Source organism: Oryza glaberrima, chromosome 1 (genome assembly GCF_000147395.1).
Source record: "Oryza glaberrima chromosome 1, OglaRS2, whole genome shotgun sequence".
Classification (NCBI taxonomy): domain Eukaryota; kingdom Viridiplantae; phylum Streptophyta; class Magnoliopsida; order Poales; family Poaceae; genus Oryza; species Oryza glaberrima.
The window spans coordinates 35,944,496-35,971,668 of NC_068326.1; the positions used below are offsets into that span (position 1 = coordinate 35,944,496).

Below are 27,173 nucleotides of genomic sequence, written 5' to 3' on the forward strand. Positions count from 1 at the left end.
ACGAATGGTCAAACATGTGCTAAAAAGTCAACGATGTCAAATATTTAGAAACGGAGTGAGTACGTTTTGCTATTTATGTTATTAAAAATACGTAATTATTTTTTCATATGTTTCATATTATAAATCGTTTTGGCTTTTTTTTCTTAGTCAAACTTTATAGAAAAATATAGATATATTTCTAACACAAACAAACATATTTAATGTTACATTTAATAAAATAATTTTGGTGTTGTAGATATTGCTACTTTATCTATAAACTTGATCAAATCTAAATAAGTCTGACAAAAAAAATCAAAAGAGACTTATGATATGGAACGGTATTTATTATAATTTGTTTTATTATTAAAAGTATTTTAAGCATGACTTATTTTTTATATACACTATTAATTTCAATAAACAAGACAATCCACAACGTCGTACGTTAGAAACCGGAGTACTACCTAGCTGGATAGATTTTTTTTTTCTTCTTCTGATTAGACTTCTGAATTGCTGACCAATTAATTTTTCGAAGAAAAATAGAGAGCTCGCGACGACCAAATCGCTGGCGATGGGTTGAGCTCCGTGGTGAGTGCACCACCACAAGCCAGCATCGCTAGAAAACGACGATCTCTATCTTTTCAGCGCCCAGCAACAAGCTACTGCTAATTAAGCACTTGCTACCTTCGTGGCTTAAGTACTGCTCAGTCAGTATTAATATTTTAATGTATGAGGCTGTTAATTTTTTAATCAAATGTTTAACCGTTTATTTTATTTAAATTTTTTTTTATAAATATAAAAATATTTATGTCAGATCTAAAGAACATTTGATAATAAATCTAGTCAAAATAAAATAAATGATAATTACATAATTTTTTTTTAATAAGATGAGTGGTCAGATGTTGATAAAAAGTCAACGGTATCATACATTAAAATACTGAGGAAGTAATTAACTTAATACTTGTATTAATAATCTAATCTAATACAGTTGAGATTAGTAGTTGCAGCTGCCACTTGCTAGCTAATTACCTCTCTCTATCTCCCATGAGAGGAGGATGCAGATGCAGATCATGCTAGCTAATTGCAGCCTGATCAGGAGAGAGAGCCTGCAACTTGGCGCCCAAAAAATCTCGTCATCTCGTTGGATTCAGCGAGAGTTGTACTTGCCCAGTGTACTTTTTGCAGCAGATCTGGCGATCAGGCAGCTAGCTTAGCTAGCTAATAGCTAAAGCTTGATGTTACTTTAGGGTTCGTGTGTGATGGGCTTTGGTTTCAGCAGCATCCACATGCATGCATGCCCAATTGGGAATAATTAATTATATATATCAATTGTTGATGAGTAATCAAACGCACACAGCTTAATATAATATAATCTGTTGCTAGTACTGCAAGCATCACCGGATATCGAAAAGCTTTTCGTTAGGGTTAGGCATTGGTTCGGCTGGGTTTAGGGGCAAGAAGAAGTAGAGTACTCCCTCTGTCTCATAATACAAGGAATTTTAAGTTTTTATTTACACCGTTTGACTACTCGTCTTATTAAAAAAATTTAAAATTATTTTTTTTTGACTTACTTTATTATTCAAAGTACATTAAGCACAACTTTTCATTTTTTATATTTGTATAAATTTTTTGAATAATACGAGTGGTCAAACAGCGCAAGTAAAAAAATTTAAAATCTTTTATATTATGAAACGGAGGGAGTATAAAATTATCGAAAGTCAAGGCCGGTTAACGCAAAAACCGGTTCCAGGTTCAGGCATTCTTAACATGCATGTACTGTACTATCAACACGCAACAGCTAATCTGCATGCCAGTCACTTAATCCGTCCGCCAAACTATCTTGAGAAGACAAGTAAGAGTAGTAATTAATTAAGGTTTGACAGTACGATCTATTGAAAATAAATCTCTGTTTTTGGCAGTAGGACGACGACCCCCCTCGGTTCTCTGAAGAAATCAAGAAAAATATTCAGAAGCAGCACATGAAGTCATCAGTGATGTGAGCTGATGCAGGCATAGCTGCAGCTAATTAAGCTAGCAATGCCTATTCGAGAGTTGAGAATCACACGTACTCCAAATTAGGCCCGGTTTATTTTCCACGCAAAAACTTTTCATCATATCACATCGAATGTTTGACACATGCATAGAGTATTAAATACAGATAAAAAACTAATTACACAGATTGCGTGTAAATTATGAGACGAATCTTTTAAGCCTAGCTAATTGCATCATCATTTGACAATGTGGTGCTACAGTAAACATTTGCTAATAATGGATTAGTTAGGCTTAATAAATTCATCTCGCAGTTTACAGGCAGAATCTGTATAATTTGTTTTGTTATTAGACTACGTTTAATACTTCAAAAAAGTGTGTCCATATACCCGATGTGGCACGCTAAAACTTTTCACCCTCGAAAATTAAACAGGGCCTTAATCTGACAGTGATCCATCAACCACAGCGAGAGAATCTTAGCCATCGCATCGCACCCGGGGGCGAAATAGGTTGTCTGGCTAGGTGTCCAGATATCCGGCCGGTTTATCGATGATCGATCGATGCAGTTTGCTCCCCAATCAGCTTGCAATTATGCATATGATCATGAATGCTTACGTCCGGCCAATGCCAACCATAGCCAACAGTGTACTACTGTTCGTGCAGATCGATGCCGTAGCTAGCCGCCATGGCCGTCGACGTCGTCGACGTCGTCGTGCTGCAGCCATGGCCAAGCAGCTGGCAGGCAGCAGCGATCCGGTACTAGATTGGGCGAGCTTGTTTAGTTTAGTCTAGTAATTATATAGTGTGTGTGTGCCTGTAAGATAGTAGCCGCTCACATGGGGAGGATGGAGAAGACGACGGCAACCTCTCGTGCGTGCGTGCGCACGACGGCCATGGCCATGGCGTGCGTGTGTCCTTGGGTTGGGTGGCATTGCAGATTGGCAGCCACCACGAACCAACCAACCAACCCAACGTAACCATCTGAATTCTGCAGGCTTTTTCGCTTTAATTTGGATCGGAACTCCAGATGCTGAATTCAGAGGAGACATACTGCTGTATTATTTCCTCCGTTCCAAGGTTGCTAAATGTTAAGGCAGAGGAAGTAGTAGTAGATAGACTAGATGTTTACCTGAAGATTTGCGTTACAGCCTCGTTCAGATGGGATGAGGGTGAAGAATAAGGTCCTTATCGGTTGCACATATTCTCTAATAAACCAAAATGGTTTATTATGAAATATAAATTAATTCATAGGTAAAACTTTTATATATGTATTTTTTTACTTAAAAGCCAATACTAAAAATAAAACTACATTGAAAATATCTTAAAATCTTCTTCAAAATTAAGTTTGAAATTTCAAATTCTGGTTTTGATTTTGAATTATTAGGCCAACCAATGAGGCTCTAAATATGGGCACCTAAAAAATCATTTGCTAGTCTATGCGATATCAAAAGAAAAGGAGGGAAACACTCCGGGAGGGCATCGAAAATGAGCTTGGATTGACAATCTTAACCTAAACGGCAACAACCACTTCACGGTGAATTTAATCAACCAACTTGTCTCCCTGTGGAACGCAACACAGGGCATCATCCTTGATCAAAACGAACATGACCAAATCACCAGGAAGCTATCAAACCATGGAGAATACTCGACCGCTTCGGCTTATAAAGCGTAATGTATGGGAACCACGGGCACCAACTTCAACACCTTAATATAGAAATCTTGGGCTCCCCAAAATACAAATTCTACGCATGGCTTGTGATCTAGAATAGAGTTTGCACCTCGGATCGGCTGGCGGCTAGAGGATGGCCAAACAACGGGGCATGCCCTCTATACCGCACAACAAATGAGTCAGCAAGCCACCTCCTTGTCCACTGTAGATACACCAGAAGGATCTGGAGTATGACGGCCACCTGAGTGGCATATCAACAACCGGACCCAAGCCAATGGGATCCGTGTCAGAGCATCCAAGACTGGTGGGAAATGCTATCCAATATCAAGGGTGTCCTCAAGAAAGGCCTGCGAACCCTTACCCTACTAATTGTCTGGGAAATTTGGTAGAAAAGAAACCAACGTGTCTTTGAACAAAAGGAGACCGCAGCCCCTAGCCTTATGGCTAAAATAAAAGATGAGGCAAGAACCTGGACCATGGCAGGTGCAAAGAGGCTCAGAGAATTTCTTCCTAACCGGCCGCCTGTAGATCCTAAAAATGTTGTACAGTCTTTTTTTTCTTCACCCCTAGGGGTTGTATTTTGTTCCTTCTATATTCAATGAAATAGCACAATCTTGTGCTGATTCTTTTCAAAAAAAATATTTGAGTTTTAGTTATTTCAAATTCGAAAAATAGGTTTATTTGATATTTTAAAACAATTTCTATATAGAAAGTTTTCGTACGAAATACACCGTTTAGCAATTTGAAAAACGTGCTAACGGAAACCAAGCTAAACATGTATCTTAATCAGATTTGCGTCTCATTCAGATGTCTAACGGAAGAAACGAACATTGGATTTAGATGTATTTAAATTCTGATGCTTTCTCCATCCAAAAGGAGAGTTTACATAGAAACAAAACTATGGTTGACTTTAGATTTATTTTTATTTATTTTTTTGCCATCAATTAGCTGCAAAATATCCTTCCTACACCCTAGTAGTAGTAGCCAGATGGTCGGCCGATCGATCCATCCACACGAGGAGTCAAAAGAAGGCCGGAGATTGCCACGAAACGGACGCGCGCGTGCGTACGTTCGCCAAGAAAGAAAATCGGTTGATCACTTCGTTACAACTTGAAACTACAAGACGGATTCCGCACGCGCACAAATTATATGTGTGGGTCGCGTGGCCAATTAACTACCTTTTCAGGTCGGCGCGGGAAAAAAAGCCCAGCCCAACTTGCATTTTCACGTGACGTGGATTTTCTTTTTTCTCTTCTCTTCCAACAAAATTAATTCGTGTGATTCAGAGAGTGCCAACACAACGACTGCGAAATTAGAATATGCATCTATTGTTGCGTATATGTGTGCGGAGCTTTCAGCCTTTCACTGAATAATAATAATAATAATTGGATAGGATTTCATTGCCGTCTGCAAAAGGGGGGGAAAAACAAGATAGGATTCGGTGGGCGCAGCTATCTACTCCGTATATCGTGCTAATAATTCTGAAAAGCTACAAACAATAACGTTTAATAATTTCAAGACATCGGGATACGTTAAAATAGCTCTGTTTAGTCACTTTGCACCTATTTAAGGGGTTTCTAGCTGCTGCAATTTCTTTCAGAATCAAAGCTCCTCTACATAGTTCAGTTTTTTTTAAGATTCTATGATGATGCAGTTGTATAATGTAGAAAATGAACTAAAAGTCATAGACTGGAAAACCCAGCTTTTCCATTTTTTATAACTTGGCTACTAACCAGTAGCTTCTTAGAATATTAAACTTCCAAAACAGGTTCTAAGCCTATGTTCTTTTGGAGGTGTAGGGAACCTCTCCTCTTCACGCAGAAATGCATGAAAAATGCATCACTATATTTTTTTTAAACAACTTTCTTATAAAAACTTTTACAAAAAACACATCATGTATGAAAGCATGCGTGTAAAAAAAAAGGAAGGAATATGAGTTTTGAGAACTTAGAAGAACACAACCTAAGTTGAAAAGAGAAGAAAAGATTGAAAAGAAAGTTAGTAGTAGTAAGTCGTTTCAGTTACTCTACGCTTGTTAAGACATGATGGCAGGTCAAACAGGCCGACCCACCTCCTGAGCCGACGTGGCTGACCAAGTCACTCCCGGGGGTATCCGTATCCCGACGCGTGTTAACCATCCGAGCTGTCAAGATCCGACGTGGGTTGTGAACGCACATGGCCACACCCACACATGTGCACACGCATCGTGGGAGTCGCCCCGTCCACGTCACCCTTCCCTTCCCAAGTGGGCCCCACCACCACCACCCCCCCGCCCGCCTCGGCCCGGTCCATGATCCATCCATCCCCCCCCTGCCTCCGACCCGAACCCGCTAAAAAGCAGCGGAAGCAAAGCAGAAGCCGAAGCCGAAGCCGCAACCTGCAAAACCAAGTCCACCTCCGCCTCCGCCTCCACCCACCACCACCACCACCGCCGCCGCGCCGCCGGAGATGAACAGGATGACGGCGCCGCACGGGGGGATGCCGCCGCCGCCGATGCCGGCGGCGGGGGGGCTGGCGAGGTACGGCTCGGCGCCGGGGTCGCTGCTGGCGTCGATCGCCGACTCGGTGATCCGGGGCGGCGGGGTTGGGGTTGTCGATCAGCTGCATCATCATCAGCATCAGCATCAGCTTCCGCCGCCGCCGCCGCCGCAGCAGCAGCAGATGGTGGGGAGGTACTTCTCCGCGGAGTCGTCGGGGCTCACCTCCTGCGAGTCCAGCTGCCGGACGACGACGACGACGTCCACGGCGGCGGCGGCCGATGTCGGGCGGCACCCGCTCGAGCGCGCGTACGGCGGCTCCGGCGAGATCCACGTCGACGCCTCCTCCGCCGCCGTCCCGCTCTTCCGCCACAGCAGCTCCCCCGCCGGCCTCCTCTCCCGCCTCATGGCTGACCCGCACGGTACGTTCCCCTCCCTCCCCGGCGACGAATCCGTCGATCTCGCCGTCGCCGGCGACGGCGACGGCGACGGCAACGGGTTTAGCTTTGCCTTTGCGTGTGCCACCATATTCGCTACTAGCTTTTTGCGTGCACTTGTCGCCGTCCGATTGGTTCCCCGCTCCCCGCGGCGACTCGCGCTCCGCCGTCCGATCGATCACTCGCGTCTCTGATACGTGATAGCTTACTTAGCTCAGTTGATTAGTACGACCACACTTAATTAGCACTAATCTTTTCAGTTTTAGTACAAATTCAATGCTTATGCTTTTTCTTAAAAAAAAGGGTTATCTACTAACTAAAAATGTCATAATCAACTACTAATCTGGAAACTAAATGGTGGTCAAAGTATGATTTTTGTTTGGGTGGCTGGCAAATGTCATGAAGGGTTGCTAGGACTAAATTATTTTAATCAAAGAAGGAAACAGAGAGTGAGAGAGAGAAAATAAATTATGTATCCTGATTAGTTATCCGAGAACCTCATCTCATCCATATTAGTATCATATTCTACTATCATAATTGACCCACTATTATATTCATGCGAGTCCCCCACTGGCACATACTCCAGGGGCATATGTGCTGTTATTACTGTACACAAGTAAGCTTAATTAACTTCAATAATGGTGCTCGTGACAGTGCAATAATGCATCTCTGGCAAGAAGTAGAACAAAAGAAATGGAAAAGAATCCCATCCTCGCACACTGTATCTAGTGTACTACTCCTATATAAGTGCATCAGGTTTATAGTTATTAGTTCGACCGTTATATTTCCAATTGTAGAGCTTGAGTACTGCCTAGCAAGTTTAGTATGACTTCCTCCGTTTTTCCAAATACATGTAACTGTTAATTAGTATTATTATAGCTTCAATCACTAATAAATTTTAAATATTTTGACTATAAAAAGTCATATTGTTTATATTTAGGATGTTGATCCAAAACACAACAACGACACAGATTTATAGTAAAAAATGTCCGTTAGGCTAAATATAGGTAGTCTCCAGTAATTACAGCTGAAGGAATAGTACTAAGCAGCGTGACACTGTCCTATACATTATGTGCTGCAACATACCTAGTACAATGTACAGTATTATCAACTTGATATGATTAGGCTGGTGCATTGTATGTTGCCGACATGACTGCGACCGTTTATTGGCGCACTTGCTGGCGGCCATCTGCTTGCAGCGAACCTGGACACATGTCAGTGTCCGCAGAATTCATTTCCTAACAGTGAAGCACGTACCACTCGGTTCACTGCACCTGCTACTAAACCTCTCTCTATCGCACCAGAAAAATAATTTTGTTGTCGATCAAAACGGGCCCCATGGATTTAATTTTTGATTTATTTTCGAAGGTGCAAGATAAGTCCCCCAAAAATGCCGTTTTCTTATATTTATTCGGAAGGTTAAGATAAGTGATTCTTGTTGGTGCAGGTAGGAGTATGATTTAAGATAAGTGTATCGGTTAGTTTAACCTGCTGGCTCTGTCAGCTATGCTCCAATCATGCATAATGCAAATGTCACCAACAAAAATATATTGTTTGTTTTTCTATGGTCATGGTTAATTCAGAAGGGATAAAACGTTATAGTAATATCAGGTTCTCGTTGAGTTTGAAAAGTCAATCCATTTTTGTTGATTAATGTCACCATGCATAAGGTGAGTGACAGCAACGGCAGACATATCTTGTCGTATGAGTCATGCTGGGGCCAATAGTATATTCGAGCAATACTGCATCACTGCCTTTTTTCAGCATGATAAAATAGTTTGAATATAAACAAAGGAGTATAAAGGAGTTTTTTTTTCTGTAAAGCAAAGGTTAAAAAAAAATATTACCAGGGACGGCATTAATAATTGCTACTGCATCGATCATGGTAAATTCATTACTGTTGCAACTTGCAACTTTTCATCATGGGCTGATATATCGGATCAGATGCATTCACGGATAAGATGTGAAGGCGATGACAAATATCCAGCTTGAGTAATGGCCAGGTGCTATGCTAGATCTAGCTTAGATTAAGCCTTGGCTTTAGCTTAGCTTTTGTTTATGCCTTAATTGGGTAGGCTTTTAGATAATGGATGCCCCATACTGATTGTCTTTACTCTTTAGCCGATTTACACAGACATTTGCTGTTTGATGGGGCCAAAAATAGTTTCTTCACCATATGTGTCGTTTCTTGCAGTACTGTTTGGTGTCCTTGCTTTCTGAAAAGAAAATTGTTCATTTCTAGTTTTGTATCAATGGTTAGAACCAAAAGTTGCAACAAAAGGTTCTTGCCAAAATCAGTCACAAAAGTTAACTTAACTAACTCTGTTTAGTTTCAGATAATGATGATAATTAAGATAAGATTTTTATTTTTTTTAGAATTTTTACTAACATAATGAAAGAAATTTTCAAATAAAATTTAAATTTTTCTATTAAAAATTAATAACATACCTAAAATTTAAAAATTTCAAATAAAAATTTGAAACTCTAAACTCAGATTTTAAAAAATTATAACTCAAAATTTAAACTTTCAAATCAAATTCGAAACTCTAACTCATATTTGAAAACTTTCAAATCAATATTTGAAAACTTTCAACTCAAATTTGAAACTTTCAACTTAAATTGGAAAACTTTCAACTTAAATTTTAAAAGTTTCAAGTCAAATATTTGAAAACACTTGTGCTGTAGATTGAAAAAAATTGAAAAGAACACGACAAAAATTAAACCGCGCGGAGGAGAGGCGACGCGAAAATAGGAGAAAAATCACAAAAAAAAATCAGCAACGTTATAGTTCGGCACCCTTGGTCCCAAAACAAATTTATTTTTCACCTACTTATACTTATTAATAAAAAAATTAGAATACCTTCACTTATCAAATTTAATGCAATTATTTGTCTTTTTATCTACTCCAAATGTATTTATCCACTACTTTTATAAATTCCGATGCAACAATTATTAAAAAATAAACTTAACTTATTTTGGGATGAAATGGAGGAAACAAATGAACTTATTCTGGAACGGAGGGAGTAACTAATCTTCAAGGTACTACCTCTATCCCAAAATATAAGGCGGGATGGAGGGAGTACCATACTACTGTAGTATGGTATCACCTTGAAAGATTTTTTTTTTTTTGTAATATAAGAGATTTATCGTTTATACAGTAGTTTGTTTTAAAGATTGGCCAAAACTTACAAAAACTGACGTGATTGTTATGAGTTATTAGTTATGACCACTCACTGACAGAAGAATCTGTTGCAAAAACTGACGTGCTGCCTGTGATGAATTGCAGGCAATGGCATGGCCACGACGAGAGGGATGGGCGGCTACTCCGGCGGCGGCGGCGACGCCGGCGCGATGGCGCACAGGAGGCTGAGCTCGCAGTGGAGCTTCTCGCGGCAGGACCTGCCGCAGATATCGGAGATGGGCGGCCTCATCCCCGACATCGGGGAGAGCATCGTCACCGGCGGCGGCGGAAACAGCTCCAGCGATGGCGCCGGCCACGGCGCGCAGTCCTCCTCCTTCCTCTCCTCCAGGAACTTCTCCATGAGCTCCTGGGACGACACCAACTCCATCATGTTCTCGCCCCCGAGCAGCAGCAAGAAGGCCCGCGTCGCCGCCGCCGCCGCCGGCGACCACGGCGACGACATGGTCTCCAGCTTCAGCAACATCGACTCCCAGGTAATACTCCACACTGCCATGGGTACAATTCAGATTTGTGTTTTTGCCCTTGTGCTGAAACTGCATTTCTTGGGATTATCCAGTTTGGCTTGTCGAAGCAGTCGTCGCTGGAGATGGCCGGCATGGATGACTTCTTGCAGCTCCAGCCAGACTCCGTCGCCTGCAGGGCCCGGGCAAAGCGCGGCTGCGCGACGCACCCGCGGAGCATCGCTGAGAGGGTTAGTCATAATTTGTCAATTTTCCCTTCACCCATCTTTGCATATGATTATGATATGATCGATGTTGGATGCTGATATGGAGATCTCATGTTTTCTCTGTGCCTGTTTTAGGAGAGGAGAACGAGGATTAGCAAGAGGCTGAAGAAGCTGCAGGATCTCGTGCCGAACATGGACAAGGTAACTCAATGAACTGCTTGGGTCATTTCTATCAATTGAACCTGATTGGAGCTGTGCTTGTCCCTCGATTATATATCGAAATTAGTTCAAAATGTTTGATGTGATATTTACTGGATTCTTCTCAAATATGCAGCAAACGAATACATCAGACATGTTGGATATTGCTGTAACCTACATCAAGGAGCTTCAGGGCCAAGTTGAGGTATGCTAGCTCCACTGCAGAAATCTCTTCAGAGAAAAAAAAAAACTCCCAACAGGTTTCATTTGCATGTATAGGTAGAGTTATTAGTAACTAAGTTACAGATATATTCAGGGAATTAAATTGGAACTGGTACAGAATTACATCTGAATTAGTCTCTCATATATTGAAATTGATTTATGCAGAAGCTAAAACATGACCAAGCAAACTGCACTTGCTCAGGCAAGCACGATTGCTGAGGCTGGAGAACCAGATCTCCGAGCTAATGTTGTAATGATGTGATTGGTGAACCCAAAGTTTTGCTTCAGAAGATTAGGGTGTAAAAGCACTTCACATGTCAAGTGGCCTCCATGCCTCGCCCTCCCCTTTATCGGTTGTGTTATGGACAGCGTCAATGACTTGAAGAGTAGGCGGTGACAAAGTAGATTAATTGTTGTATTTTAATTGATGTAAGGCAGTGGCTTGTATGTAAAATCATCCATTTCAACGCCAATGGGATTGCTTCTTATTATCATTGCTCTTAATAAAAGTATCCTCCTCTTTGGCACCATTTTTGTGAATTACTCGACTCATTACTGTTGTTTTTGCTGTAAATCACCTTGTATGTCTCCTTTTCGTTTTTCCAACAAACTTATTAGTTGTTGTGTCATTTCCATGATCTAAAAATACAAATGTTTTTGCAGAACCAGGATTCTAAGTATGCATATTTTTTTCTATACATAATGTCAGGTATGTATTCAATTTCTGGTTGGAAGAAGAGTTGCACATCTGAAGTTTATTTATCATCAGCCTTGAAATATGAAATATGGAACAGTAAAGCCAGGCTAGCATTTCATATGTGTCACAATACCACTATACAGTTTGTGAAATCATGTAGCAGAGGATCTTGATACTGTCCTTGAGAACAATCTTAGGTAGCGTAATCTTCGGTTATCTGTATTCCTCTCCTGCAAATTTTACAGGGGGATGGTTCCTCAAAAAGAAGACTGAAGCAAAAGAACTTAATAGCATGAGTAGGCCATTGTCAGATTTTGTAAAGTGCTATACTCACAGCCTTGATTGTGTTCTTACAAGAGATGGCTGCAGCGCATCGTAGTGTCCATAACCATCGTAGAGCACGCAGATTGGATTGTCCTTGCCATACTCCTGACCGTATTCGGCGATGATCCTGGGGCTATCAGAGCCCTTGGTATACATGTAAACAGTGATAGGCATCCTGCAATATGGCATCACTCAATAACAATTGCAATTATGCAGAGGAAGATATGGATAGCACAAGAAAGGTACCTACCTAAGAACATGGGAGCACATGAGCAGTTCAGGTTCTCCTCCCCAAACATGAGGCTTTCTCATCTGTCTCACATAGCTCTCGAAATCTCCTTCAAGAAACCTATCCATCATAATGAAGATTAACCAGAAAAAAAAATACATTATCTGACTGAGGCTTTTTTAAAATTTATGGTTGAAACACCATTAGACTATGAGTTAACAATGAAATCCAAAAGGCAAACATGTAGGAGTAATAGCTAAAGCCAGTCGTTGCATGAGAGTTTCACATATGGATAAACCAGCAAAAGTGATTAGTTTGTCATTTTAAGCATATTTTTAGTTATACTCCTTCTGCTTCTGCAAAAGTATCATCAAAGGTAAAAGATGCATCAAATAGACAACAGGAAGGAAAAGAAACCATTCAGTGTCCCCTCTTCTCCTGACAAACTCATCTGCTACCTGGAACAGACAAAAAAAAAAAGTTCTTCAGTGGATCACACAAGTTCACTGAATTGCATAGCCATCAAGTGATGAACATTGAACAATCACTTTCGATCGAAGCTCATCGGCAAGCTCCTTCTGGATGCTATCGCTTGGCGACTGCTTTCCTCTCCTTAAGCAGGCACCGTACGCAACAGACCTAAAGAGGCATCTCCCATCGCCTGTAATTCCTGAAATGTGAAGACGACATCATTCTAGCTACATCCTATGTTCAGCAATCTAGAGCATCAACTGAAGCAAAAATAAGAACACAATCAGAACTGATAAGTTAGACTGTTAAGAACACAATCAGAACTGATAAGTTAGACTGTTAGAGAGTGCAGTGAAAAAATTATTCCGATGCACAACAGGACATATGTAAAGAAGAAAGTCACTATTTTCTTTTCTTCTTTCAAAAGGGAAGAGACTGATCTCTCATCTAATTTTGTCAAAGCGGACACCAAATTATTTTAAGCTGCGACCTTGACCTTAAACTAGCATATAGTACACACACGCAACAGGGAAAGAATCGCACAAGAAAAGCACATCTAGGAGCGACAGGAAAGGCATCTTGCTACCCGATTAGTTTATCGCTTCAGATTACAGCCTTTAGACTGCAAATCAACACTGATCTCTCCTTTCTCCCATATCTACTTTTTTTATCCCCGGATACCAAAATCAGTGATCTCTCTTACCACTAATCACAACCAAAAAGAAAGCCCACCTTTTCACAAATGGGTAACAACTCCCTAATAGCAACCTTGCACTAATAGCAACTAACTCATTTGCTTCCTCTGCAGCATCCAATCACTAACCAAGAAAACAAAGAACCCAACAGGAGAAGAACAAGAAAGAGGTAAGAGGAAAGATCAAGGCAATCAAGGATCCAAGGGGATCAATCAAAACAGGAGCCGGGCATCGCATCATTTCGCGATCGGCGTCACGTACGGATCGATCGCAGCGGGCGGAGCTCCCGATCCGACATCCGCCGCGCCGCGATCCTCCTCTTTCCTCCTCCTCCTCCTCCTGTCGTCGCCGGAGACGAAGGGGGATTGGAATGAGGCAGAGAGGGGACCAGGCTCGTGGGCGCACGAGAGGAGGAGATGGGGGGGAGGGAAGAACAAATTGGGCGTGGAGGGCGGGTGGGGAGAGAGAGGATTGGGATGGAATTGGATTCCCCACGCACTCCGCTTCTGTCCCTGTTCGGATTGCCGCCTCTTTTTTTTTTCTTCCTCTTTTCTTTTCCTTTTCTTTTCTAGTTCTCTCTTGCCTGCCACAGTGGCGCTGCCGCTGAGTGGGTGGAGGCGTTGCCGTCTCGGATGCTCGATTTCCCGCCACAAATAAATGGCGGGAGTGAGGGAGGGAGAGCCGTGGGCCGTGGGACGTCCACTTTTGAATCTTGCTCGTGGGTCCTCCGTGTCAGCGGCGCATGGTTGATTTTTTTTTGTTAAAAAGGAAAAGAAAAAAGAAAGCCCTCCAGAAAGCGTTAGAGGTGTAGTAGAGATCTATAATACTTTGAAAAAAATATTTTTATATTTTAATAAAAATAAGAGGGCTGCTACAAACGAAATCCCGTTGCAACGGGATAGACATATTAACTATTCTCTTGCACGAGTATAACAGGTATCAGGTCCTATGTATCACAGGTACTGGGTAACAAGTATCAGGTACCATGCAGCTGGTACCACAACAGATATCAGGTATTGTCCTGTACCGTTATCTAGGTTTTCTGAAAATAAAATAAAATTATAGTTTGCCATGTGGGTTGTTGTTCAGCGAAATTGTGTTCCCATGCACACACCCTTTTTTTTAAAAAAAAAAACGTTCATCCAAAAAAAATCCTGAAATAGTGTGCGCTGATAACACAATTGTGCTAAATAACATTTCCAGTTTGCCGTGATGCCATGTCCTTGGAATGAAACGGCTATTTACCTGCACATGAGTATGTGACATGTGTTTCCCTAATTAAAGTATAAACAAATGCAATTGACATACCTATGGTTCAGATTTGCAACATGGAATTTTTTTCATAGTTCATATCAAAATTGTATTCTGGATACGGAATTCGTGCATTTCAAAAAAAAGGTTATGTATATGTAACCGTTAATTTTCTCTTGACACGTATAAATAATGGTTTATATAGTCGTTATCATATAATTTCTCTTGTTTTTTCGTCGAATGTACATAGTATTAAAAGTGTGTTACTTATTTATTTTCTTACGTAGACACGTGGACTAAATTTATCCTTATAGTCCCCACTAATTCTTCCGTTACATGAGTCTAGACAAGGAGGGGACCATGCCATTCCATAGTCTTCTATGGATTGCTTGATACTCGAGTGGTCTATTAGCTTTTCAATACTCCATCCTTTTTAATCTTGTCGTCTATTTTTTGTGTATAAGGTTATTAGAATTATCGTTGTTTTTTTTAATCTTTTGACAACATCCTTCTTAGATTGCCAAGACGTTTTTACCTGTCAAGTTCTCCACGAGCCATTTTTTTTCTTTTTGGAGATCTCGTTCTAATCCATCCATTCCATTGTCAAATAGTGTCCAATTATCGAAGACCTTGTCATTTTTCGATCGTCAAAAGTGATGGGTGGGGCTATCCTCCAACAATCACATATCCATGGTTCATCTCTATCATCATTGCCATCAACCTCTCAATAGCGCACACCTATATCATGTGTTGTTAAAGCTTGGATCCAAGGGCCAAGAAAATTCACCCTCATATGTCTGTGTTAAGAACAAGAGATTTGCTAGATTTAAGGGCATATGAAAATTTGTAATTTTTCAGTCACCTAAAATTACACATTGCTGAGCTTAAAATTGTAGTGTTATGCAATGTGCAACTTTATTTCATTTTATAGTTTTAATTTATTTTCATCTGAGTTTGAATTCTTTTTACATGGAATTTTATAAATGTGTGTAATTGTAAATTTATTTCATTTTAGGTTAGTGTAATTTATTGTTTAACCTTTTATCTATGGAAGAATGTATGTTGTTTTGAATAATTAAAAGTGGAGGTGATGAGAACCATCCAATTGCCATTCATGGGAAGAGAAAAAGCCTAAGAAAAATAATTTCAGACCTGTTCATATAGATGTATATGCATCGCACTACTGGAAAAATACTTGGTCCAGAATTCGTGTTGATGTCAAAGCCGACACATATTTCCTCCGTCCTAAAATATAAATATAGTAATATAGTATGAAATATAGTAATATAGTACGAGTTTAGATATATTCTAATACTACAAGCTCTTTATAGAGGCCTATCTAGATTCAAAGTGCTAGCTTATATTACCTCCGTCTCAAAATATAACAATTTTTGGCTATGAATCTGGACACAGTTGTCCAGATTTATAGCTAAAAATGTTTATATTTTGGGATCTCATTATTTTTTGAGATAAAGGTGGCATCATCATCATCATCATGATCATGTCTTGACCCTAAGAGACAAACACAACAGAGGTCTCTCTTGCACAACACTAGTAGCCTGGGCCCAAGGCTGAAATGTCACCAGCAAACTTTGAAGGCCAGTCCACGAGTTTTCTTCATTCATGTCGGCCCTCGAATCACTGTCTTGCCTCCTGTGGCATTTTCTTCCTTTTTGATCTCATGTCATCGTCTTCACTGGCTTGGCTTCCATGTCCTGTCAAGCCATAGCCTAACCCTGCATCTTATCACTGTTGCATCTTGGGACAAAACTATACCATGAGGTACTAGCATTCAACAATATTTAATTTAATTAACTACTGTACCAAGATTGGTAGTACTACCTTCTTGAGCTGTCTGATGTTGAATTTCTTGAGCAATTGGGCCTCCTGAAGACAAGTATCTGCATGAGTGAACCTGTATAGAGTATAGACACGTTAACATGTTAGTTGTGATTCATAAAATCTGATGATCTGATCTGAACTTGTGAAATGAAGTGAAGAGAGCTATGAACATATGGATTCAGGGGAGACAATCTGATGATCTGATCTGAACTTGTTAAGTAGAGTGAAAGATGAGCTATGCACATATCTTGGCAAAGAAAAACAAAGAGGAAATGGCCTACATCACCCCACCGAGAAGGGGGGGAAGATAGTTTTACTTTACACAAGGAAACAACAAAGAAGAAGGCAAAAAGAAAAAGAAAGATCAAGAGAAACATGGAACAAGAAAAGATGTACATATCCACTGATCAAACTCAGCTCAAAAATCTGCTAGCATTGGTACAGGGAGAAGCTCCTGTTCTTCCACAGTGAGCTCAGAGTCCTTCCTAGCTTCCTCGATTTAGACTTGCACAGCTGTTTTGAGTCGCGGCGGCACACCATGGTGCCGTTACCGGTCTCTCCCGCCTGCTGCTGCTGCTGCTGCTGCTGCTGAGCTTGCTGCGGCACAGGCTGTGCCCCATCTCGCTGCCTTTGCTCCCGGAACAGCTTGAGCAGCTTCTGGGACTTCTCCTTCCCCTTGCCTGTGCCGGTTGCCGAGATGGAAACCAAGGAAGGCACCACTCCTTCCTGCAGCACCGGTGCGATGCACTTGTCATCGGCTGAGCACATCACCAAAAGGCAGGACACCGACTGCTCCTGCTCTGTTGGCTCGCCGGTGTCCAGCAGCATCGCCAAGGTGCTGATCAGACCTGGGGTGGACATGATATCTTTTCTGCCAGCTTGGGTTGCCGCAAGGCTGATGAGCACTGCAAGGGCCTTCTCTGTCCAACCCAGGCCCTCAGACGCCGGGGACTCCGAAAGGAGAGAGTGAAGAGCTTCCACAATGCCCGCAGACAAAAGCGATGGTACGCTGGCCTGGTGGTTGGAGAGATTGTATAGTGTGTATAGGGCATCATGCTTGCAAGAGCTGCCTTTTGTGTCGCGGGCCTCATGACTGAACAGACGGTCTACTAGGAATGACACAGCCTGGCTCGAACCAATGATGTTCTTTGCCTCAGGTAGGCAGGAAAGGTTAAGGTATAGTGCCGTGGCTGGAGCAGATAGGCGTGGATTTGATATCATCTGCTCAAGTTGATCGATTACTCCAGCAGACAATAAAAGTCCCTTGTTCCTGAAATAAACAAGCAAAGGTTAAGCAAAACTACAGATTAAGTAGAAATACTGAAGATGAACTCAGCTAGTTGTAATTGATAAGCAGCACATAAATGGAAATTAACTTCAATACCTGTTATTGTTGACAGCAAGGTTAAAAAGAGCCATGGCACCAATTTCCTGTGCCTTCTCATTTCCATCTTGCACAGCGTTCCTCAAGAACTGAACTAGTGCCTCAGCAAACCCATTTGAGCCCATCTGGATTCTAGCTTCCTCATCATCTTTCAGAAGATATCTTATCTGCTCAACCAACCTGCACTGGATGTGTAAGTTGGTTTTTTCATGAAGCATTAGCAGTAAGTTTCGGTACCCCTCATTCATATCGAAATCATAACAAGAGCTGTCGTCCAATGTTCCCGATTCGTTGTTTGCTGGCTCTTCTTTTCTCACGTTATCCAATGGAACTACCTTGACACTCTTCACGTTGATAGAGTCAAAACTTTCAAGAGACACGCAGCCAGTCGCTTCGGAGTCAGATAAAGCAAGTCTCCAATTTACATCGAAGGATCCTGGTGGACCATCAGGAACAGGAAAATCATTCTGCTCACACCAGCTGGCAATTAGGGCCTTAACACAGTAATTTGGAGTCAAAGACAGGTGAGATAATTGCTGCTGAGTCTTTGGACAGGTGCTGTGACCATCATTAAACCATTTCTCAATGCAAACACGCTCATAAGTTTGCCCTGATGAAATGATAACTGGGTCGTACATCAGTTGTAGGGAAATAGGGCACCGGAGCTCCTCAGGAGGGATCGACATGTTTTCGGACCTTGGACCACTACGCCTACAATTGAATGACCCAAGCCTAGAGTTGAAAGATCCAAACCTTGAATTGAATGATTGAATACTCGAAAGTTGTCTGCTGAATGCTCGGCCATTACCATAGGGTCCATACATGTCCTCCATGCCTAATACTGTCGGCGAGCATGGAGACGATCCTTGAGAATCAGTATCATCACCAGCCTCACTTCTGAAAAATTTTGAGTATTTCCTCATTAGATTGTACAGGTATGACACAACATACTCTTTCCGCTTATCTTCATCAGAACGAGCCTTCTCAATTAGCTTCTTCAGGGCCCTTCTCTCAGTGAGTGCTGCCCTGGAAGACGTAATTCCCAGCTTTAGAGCAGCCATATGAAAAACCTCAAGCTCCCCGCTATCACTGGAACTATTCATTTTCCTGTTTCTCTGGAGCAAATTGATCACCTCATCACCAGCTTCCTTCTCTGATTGATCCAATGTAAATACCACTTCTTCCAACTCAGCAATAATCTCTACAATCTGTTGTGCACCAACAGGTCCAGATGTCAGGAAATACCATATGGTGTACTAAATTGTAAAACCATAACATAACTTGGGCAGAGTTGGTTTTGTGGTTCAAAGAAATCAAGTACTAGGAGGATAGGATTTTCACATGACATACCTTACAACCAATTTCTTCTGTTACTATGCCCTCCACGCGTCTAAGACTCTCCTGAAGTTGGGTTCTTGCTTTCTCAAATTTCAAAAGCACAGTTTCTGCAGTTATGGCCTGAAAATGAACAATATATTTAAGCATATAACATTTTTAATGATCCCAATGGCATGGATCTTCTGAAGAACTTTATGGGGATGCTGGTAACATAAGCTTACCAAGTAGAGCCTGCTGCAATCTGCACAATGTTGAAGAAGACCTTTGGCTTTATCTAGAGCTACATGTAGAGAGCATAGCGCCTGTATGCCAGATTTGCTTCTGGGTCTTGATGCTTCAATGAAAGGGAAAATCGCTACAAGTTTTGAGACCGCAGGATGAAATGCTCTGTACATTCCGGCATGCAACTGCATAAACCACGATTTCCTTAGATCATGTATCAACAAATACGTCCAGAAAAGGTTGATAAGATTCCAGTAAGGTGGCTAATGACAGTAGGTCAAGAACAAATATATACTCTCATTGCCATCAAGATAAAAGCACTGCCAAGATGATACCTTAGCATCATTAGCCAGAAAAGGACCTTCCTCGGCCTCCATTGCATCCATGGTTAATTACCACCAGAGCTCCAACATCTGATTACAAAGATTCAAGAGAGCAAAAAAACCATCTTAGATGAACAGATCGCTCCCAGCTATTCTCACACTACAGATAATTAAACAGATAGTAGAATACAAGTTCCCTTAGCACTAATGCATTGAACAGATTTGGACATTAGAGAACGGGACAAAGCAGCCTTCCAGCCTATGAGCACGAAATAGAAGAGATAAGAATGCCAAAAGAAGAAACCAGCCGCTGCAAGCCTAAATAGTGCTCCCTAACAGATCGATACCTATCTTTCGGCTAAAATTCAAGATTTCGAGCTCCTGGAGCCCATGAATTTGGACCAATCTCACATCTTTTGAACTAATCCAAGGCACTCGACTGTTCCCAGAATGCTGCATTTGACCCCATATCATGCCTCACTTTTTTAAAAAAAAAAATTCAGATAAGCAGACGTCGGCAGCTTGCTTTAAGTCTTTCCCAAACTAAGTAAGAATTCAACGCAGCATCCTCCGTGATTGGAAGGGAAATACGATAAGGTGTGGGCTGCGACATCGTTTTCACCACTCGAAATCTCCCCCATCTGAACTTCTTTTTTTTTTTTTACTTTTAACCGCGAGACACCAAAAAAAAATTCAGAGGAAGAAAAGAACTCGGCGACACTGGAACCGCGGTTTAACCCGAGATCCCCAAGACCACCCCCAATGCACGAGCTCAGAGAAGATCAGAAGAGAAGAGGATGAGAGAAAACACGAGACGACCCTCGCGGCGCGGACGAACAGCTCTTGTCCGCGACCTCCAAAAAAATCCTAATCATTTGCAGCGACCAGAACACGAGCGGAAGCGCGAGGAGGATGAGGAGCAGCAGCCTACGGGGAAGGTGGGAAGGCCTCACCATTTCGAGCGGCGAGAGAAGGGGAGGAGGAGGCAGCTCGGCGGCGGGGGCGACGTCGGCCAGCGGGATCCGGGCACCGGCGGCGTGCGGGAGCAGCAGCGAGCGAAAGGGGAGGGAAATGGAGAGCGATGGGGGGGGGGGGGGGGAGGGGGCGGGGGTGAGGCGTGCTTGCTACACGCGGCTCCGGCGGTCGCCGACGGCGGCGGCGGATCGGAGGCGGAGGCGGAGGTGGGGAGGAGAAGCGGGGGGAGGAGGAGAGGAATAATGGAGAGTGGCGGATTTTATTCAGATTTCAGGGCGGGGTAGAGGGAGGTGGTGGTGGTGGTGGTCACCCATGGAAAATGAAATGCCATTTCTCAATGGGATTATTAACTAATTAACTAATTTAATCACTCCGTTTCAAAATATAACATCTTCAAGCTTTTAGAATTTATTCTAAAATATACTCATATGTCTCAATGTATAAGAGATTTTATCCGGATAAGACACATAATACTACGAATCTGAACAGGAGTATGTTCACCAACATCATATATCTAACTAATCCCAATCCTTAATCATTCAACGTATCTATCTGTTTTCTTAATACATGTATCCAGCTCTATAAGTACTTATTTTGCGACGGAGATAGTAATTAATTTGTGTTTTGAAACAAAAAAATAATTTATCAGATCCATGAAGATTTAATTTCTAGCAATTCTCAGAAAAATTAATAGTGGGATCTCTGGTTATATTTTCCTAGGCTCTAGTTCAATGCGCATGATTTAGTGTGATTGGTTGTAAGTTGTAAGCCCTAGAAGTGAAGTTTTCGTGGGAGAAATTTTAAATTGTATAAAATGGAGTATTGTTTGTGAGATAGAGGGAGGTATTAAAATAGCTTTTGAAAAAAAAAGGGTTAGAGTCCCTTATCCAGTGTTTTTTTTTCTTTTCATTTATTTGTTTCATGATGCCCTTGGTGGTGTTTGGATAAGCATATATCATTTTATAGACATACTCTTTCTAGTTGTATAATGTGAGATGTTGACATTAGTAGTTGTTGGTTAGTGTCCATGTGTGTGCTTTTATATGTGTTGTGCACTCATTTATTTATTTATTTTTGCATGGAATGTGCAATTCAAATTATGCACTGGAATTTTGGAAGCTCGGGATTTAAAATCTGGTGTTTTTTTAAGTATTTTTGTGTTCTTCATTTGGGTCTTGATTTAGTCAATCATGTACTCCAGCATTCAACTATAATAAACTGTTTCTAATATCATTATACTCAATAGCTGGTTTATATATTCACTTGGTCCTTTTTTGAAAAGCGATCGTATATTATAATTACCAATAACTACCACCTAAGCTATTTTTTGTTGCATCCGAAGGACATACATGCCGCACACATGTAGTAGGTTAAAAAAGAGATCCTGCTCAAATTAAAGCACGGTTTTTTTTATAAAAAAGAATTCGAACAAATTAAATCAAGATGATTTCATGGCATGTCGCGCGTGATGTTTCTTTTCTCCCATTACTTCGTCACGAAACTGATGTTTAAACAAACTTAGTTGCGTACAACTGCATGTTCAAATGTTTTAATCAGTCTCTTTTACTTTAGTTATCTTATCAGCATATTTGAATTCACAGTTATGAATAGTTACTCCGATCACTAGGACAGGAGATTAAACCAAGGTGATCTCCACAAAATTTCATAGTTAATTATTAGAATTAGTACTTGATGATCTCAAAAAAACAAACGCTGTGACCTACTGATGCATGCATCAGAACAATTTGGACAACCAACACATGTTTCTGCCAAAAACACCCCAAAATATGCCAACTTGATTTCGCCAAACTTCTCCCATAAACCCAAGCTTTCTCTGAATACTAGAATAATATAATGTGCAGGAAATGGCGCCAAATCGATCTGATCCCAGATGGATTAACAACTCAAGCCAGTGTAATTAACAGAGATCTAGCTTAGCTAGTGCCAGCAGAGTGGTGGTGTGCATCTCAAGTTGGAACATTTTGTTATGTTTTACTCCCTCCGTTTCGAAATATTTGACACCGTTGACTTTTTAGCACATGTTTGACCATTCGTCTTATTTAAAAACTTTTGTGAGATATATAAAATTATATGCCTATATAAAAATATATTTAACAATGAATCAAATGATAGGAAAAGAATTAATAATTACTTAAATTTTTTGAATAAGACGAACGGTTAAACATGTGATAAAAAGTCAACGGCGTCAAACATTTCAAAACGGAGGGAGTACTTTGTTAGCTAGGGATCCCAGCTGATTCCATCAGATGCCAAAACCAAACATGGCCATGAGACAGGAAGAATATAAAACCAAATCTTAACATGCCAATCAATGCATTATGTACTAATCAAGCAATTAACTAAGGAGGATTGTGTGTGTGAAAGGCCACCCCCTTCCACTGGCTTGGCTCCTAGCCTCTCAATGATTCCAAGCATTTCCCCCTCAGAATTTTAAATTTGTCAGAGTTAGATCAAGCTCTGCTTTCCAGTGGATCCTCACGCACACATCAAATCACCCAACCAGATTTGATTTTGGTTTGTCTCAGGAGAAATTAAGAAAGGTCATCACTTGCTAATTAACTCCACCAGGAAAAAAAAAAGCTCTTTTTCCTGAGAAGATAATATACCATGAGGCCTTTAAGAGACAAGCACTTGGAGCCATAGGTGATAGAGATATTGCTTAGTAGACTTGTACTTATGTGTCAAGGAATTATTAGCAACTTTGCTATAGCACTAAGCAGAGAATAAGGGAAAAGATGTTACTGTTTGATGGGCAAGTTTGGTTGATGGGTTAGACAAATTATTAAAAGGGGGAGGGATTAGAGGATTGACCACTAATTTAATTCCATGATGTAATGCATTGCCCACCCATTTGATTAATTACATATGTTTGCTACTTTGATAGCAACTTACTGATCATCTAGTCTTAGCTTTCTTTTTCTTTGCTTATCTTTTATGGCTCTTTTATTTTTTGCTTTTGAAAGCGCTGGATGTTTCTGCACCAACAAACTTGGCGCAAGAATATTGCCCACTAACTTTGATTCAGAATTCATGGAGAAAGCTGTAGTAGCTAGCAAGAGAAATTAATTATTTAAAACTGAGACATGAGTAACAAAGAAGCAGAGTGCCGACCTAATTTCAGAAAAATGCAAAAGTAGCTCGCTTTCTGGAGGAAATTTTTTTAAAATATTATTGTTTTGAATATCAATTCAGAACCGGGTAACACATGTATACAGAGAAAATGCAGAGATACTGGAGGTACACAACTGTGTACTACAAGGACAGAATAATACCCAAAGATTCCAATCATTTCTGATTGGGAAGGGCGCAAATCAAAGGGCATGACCATCTCCATATAATCTAAAAGAATTTGAGAATTTTTAAGGTGCTTACGTTGGTGATTGCAGTAATTTAAGTCAGACGACACAGCAGTTGACCGGCATTGACTCCAATGATAGAAGGGAAAAATAACATAGGTTGTGTTCAGTTACTTTTAAACTTCCAAAATTCGGTCATATCAAATGTTTGTACACATGTATGGATCATTAAATGTGGATGAAAAAAACCAATTATACAGTTTACAGGTAAACTGCGAGACGAATCTTTTAAGCCTAATTACGCCATGATTTCACAATGTGGTGCTACAGTAAATATTTGCTAATGATGAATTAATTAGGATTAATAAATTCATCTCGCAGTTTACAGGCGAATTCTGTAATTTATTTTGTTATTATACTATGTTTAATACTTCAAATGTGTGTATGTATGCTTGAAAAAATTTGGCCAAATAACTAAACACGGCCATAGTACTGCTACTGTCCTAAGTTCTCGGGAAGTCAGAAACCATGAATGCATCAGGATTCAGGAGTAACAACACAGTTAAATTAATTATTTACTCCATTTCAAATCACTTATCAATCTAGCTTCGTTCTAAATCAAACATTTACATTCTTGCCATCAATTTTTTTCAAAAGAAATTTGTATAATTTAACAACATGTAAATTATATATTATGAAAAAAAATCATGGTGAGTCTGAAATCATATATAATTGTACGGATTTACATGATGGTTAAAGATATAAATTTGTGACTTGAGAAAAGAAAGATAAGTAATTTAAACAGAATGAGACAGTACTACTCATCCGTCGTGAGTAGGAAAAGTATATTACTGTCGGCAAGAACTCGAATTTCTAGGTACCCATCCGTCGTGAGTAGGAAAAGTCAAACCGACATCACTGATGCCCATCATGCAGATATGGTGGCCTAAGCTATTTACTATTAATTTCACCTTTTACGTACAGACAGTACGGTGTGTTTAAAGAGAAGAGGATTAGATAGATTAGAAAGATACACAAAACGAGCCATTAGCATATGATTAATTGAGTATTAACTATTTTAAACTTTAAAAATAGATTAATATGATTTTTTAAAGCAACTTTTCTATAGAATTTTTTTATAAAAAACACACCATAGTTTGAGAAGCGTGCACGCGGAAAATAAGATATTTTTCTCTCTCAATCCCCTGGATCGCCCAGGAACAAACTAGTAGCAGTAATTAACAATGCCATCAACAGCTGACTTAACCTCTCTTATCAACACTGAACAGTTGTTTTCTGCTGGTCTTTCGATCACTTGCAGTATACTACAACATCGGCCATTTATTTGCATCTCTCATTTTTAGGATAAGAGAGAGATTTAGCAATTTTCTGTTGGTCTTTTAATCACTTACAGTACAAACATCGGCCATTTATTTGCATCTCTCATTTTCTGAGATAAGAGAGAGATTAGCAAGCTGGTTTGGTTGGGTTGGTTGGGTTGGTTGGTTGGATCAGATTGATCATGTGTTGATGAGAAGAACATGCAGTACACCTACGTGGCAATCAGACGGAGCCACGAGCTGAGGCGGCGGCGGTCCGACCGGCCGGCCGGCCGCCGGCGGCGTGCATGCACGCACGCGCACCAGTAATTGGGCGGCGCCGCTCCGCGTCGGCGGCTGGCCCGGCTTGTCGTCCCCGGCCACGCGGCTGTCGGTGGCCTGCACTGCACCCAGCAAAACCAGTGTTTGAGCGGCACATTTTTTATACTCCCTCCATATTCATATTCAAAATGTATGACGCCGTTAATCTTTTTTATCAATGTTTAACCATTCGTCTTATTAAATTTTTTTTCCAAATATAAAATTATTTATGTCATGCTTAAAAAACGAATACTGATTAAAAAGTTGATCAGTATCCACAGATCAAAAAGTCAACGGTGTCATACATTTAAATACAGAGAGAGTATTATTTTAAGGGAAATACTATACAACGATATTTGTTTGGACGGGATAATACCTCAAAAATATTACATGCTAATTGGTATATATCAGTTGATACCTCATTCGGACGGGATGATCCCTCTGAGTATATACCTCTTAGGTATCATTGCGTCCGAATGGGAATACCGTCATGTAGCATCCTCCTTATTTTAAAACACGGTATAACACAAACGCTTACGACACGCGTGCACTCATCCCTATATTTGGTACAGTTTGAATTCGAGGTTTTAAACCTACAGGTATCTCTTCTAAATCCATAAATCAATGAATGCATATTTGTGAGACCATAATTACATCGATAACATTTGATAAATAATTTTGTTTCTATTTTAAAAATATATAAAAACTTTAGAACCCTAGATAACTTACAAACACTAAAATTTTCTCCAAAATTCAGCATGTATGAGTGATCTGGAGCATTGCCAACAGGTACTTGGAACATGTTAAACTCTAAGCTCCCGTGTTTCGATTTCATAGTACTTGATTTGCCACTACTATCCGTATAAAAACTGGCCAGACTTTCACAAACTCAGCATTCCAATTGCATTGACAGCCCTTGATTCAAGAGGAGAAAAAAACAAAGGTCATTTTCCAAAACCAGTACACCAACGAGGGCAATATCGAAACAAAAGACTGTTAGTACTGTACTTATGGAGCCGCAGCATATTTACTAACGAAAATTAATTTGTAAATAAAACTGTTATATATATGTTCTTAGCAATATAAAAGTAAAGGCTAAAAAACAAATTTTGATGAAAAAATATTAAAATCAGTTTTAAATTTAAAGTTGAAAATTCACATTATTGGCCTGTGCTCCCGTGGACGGGGAGACACGCCACCCACGGGATCGGACGGCCGGCGTCGCTTCACGTCGCGCGCTGCACACGTGGACGGACACAGCAGCGTTCGCGTCCATACGTAGAAGCAACTGACGGGTGGGGCCCAGCACGCGCGCTGACCAGAGAGGCAAGCGGGGCCCACCACGCTGGAACCACCCTGTCCGCGCCAGCTGGCATGGCCATCAATGCGACAGGTCAGCACGGGGGGCCTGTACACGCGGCAGGTCCTCGTGCTTTGGAGCCTGACCAGTGACCACCACTCTGCTACAGCTCAGCTGCACTACTGGTCCCCATGCACGCGTTGAACTTGCCGGCCAATCGGGATTCAGAAGATCGGTTCGAGTCCTTGGAGAAAAAAAAAGAGAGAATATTTTTAGATAAAATTTGAGCAAAAATTTCATACTCCTACTTATTTATCTGTGTGGTACA

At 40.8% G+C, this 27,173-nt stretch overlaps 3 protein-coding genes across 4 annotated transcripts; 1 reads left to right on the top strand and 2 right to left on the bottom strand.

The window, feature by feature from the left end:
• Window positions 1-5,970: 5,970 nt before the first annotated feature.
• LOC127760610 (transcription factor bHLH128-like) lies at window positions 5,971-11,367 on the top strand. Its single transcript, XM_052284892.1, has 6 exons — window positions 5,971-6,533; window positions 9,835-10,223; window positions 10,307-10,441; window positions 10,553-10,618; window positions 10,752-10,820; window positions 11,003-11,367. The coding sequence occupies exons 1-6, from the start codon at window positions 6,083-6,085 to the stop codon at window positions 11,054-11,056; spliced, it is 1,164 nt and encodes a 387-aa protein (XP_052140852.1). The 5' UTR covers window positions 5,971-6,082; the 3' UTR covers window positions 11,057-11,367.
• A 191-nt stretch (window positions 11,368-11,558) lies between these two features.
• Window positions 11,559-13,857, bottom strand: LOC127760611 (OVARIAN TUMOR DOMAIN-containing deubiquitinating enzyme 4-like). 2 transcript variants are annotated; one of them, XM_052284893.1, is made up of 6 exons: window positions 13,515-13,857; window positions 12,636-12,757; window positions 12,505-12,545; window positions 12,109-12,207; window positions 11,889-12,033; window positions 11,559-11,764 (listed from the first exon to the last, which is right to left on the bottom strand). In XM_052284893.1, exons 1-6 carry the CDS (start codon window positions 13,549-13,551, stop codon window positions 11,687-11,689), a joined length of 522 nt encoding a protein of 173 aa, XP_052140853.1. In that variant the 5' UTR covers window positions 13,552-13,857; the 3' UTR covers window positions 11,559-11,686. The 2 variants fall into 2 exon arrangements, with proteins under 2 accessions (XP_052140853.1, XP_052140854.1); XM_052284894.1 differs by having other exon boundaries at window positions 11,869-12,033; window positions 13,515-13,854.
• Window positions 13,858-16,582: 2,725 nt separating this feature from the next.
• LOC127760609 (U-box domain-containing protein 45-like) lies at window positions 16,583-20,712 on the bottom strand. Its single transcript, XM_052284891.1, has 6 exons — window positions 20,567-20,712; window positions 19,626-19,703; window positions 19,290-19,475; window positions 19,081-19,188; window positions 17,731-18,938; window positions 16,583-17,616 (listed from the first exon to the last, which is right to left on the bottom strand). Exons 2-6 carry the CDS (start codon window positions 19,674-19,676, stop codon window positions 16,776-16,778), a joined length of 2,394 nt encoding a protein of 797 aa, XP_052140851.1. The 5' UTR covers window positions 19,677-19,703; window positions 20,567-20,712; the 3' UTR covers window positions 16,583-16,775.
• Between the last annotated feature and the right edge of the window lie 6,461 nt (window positions 20,713-27,173).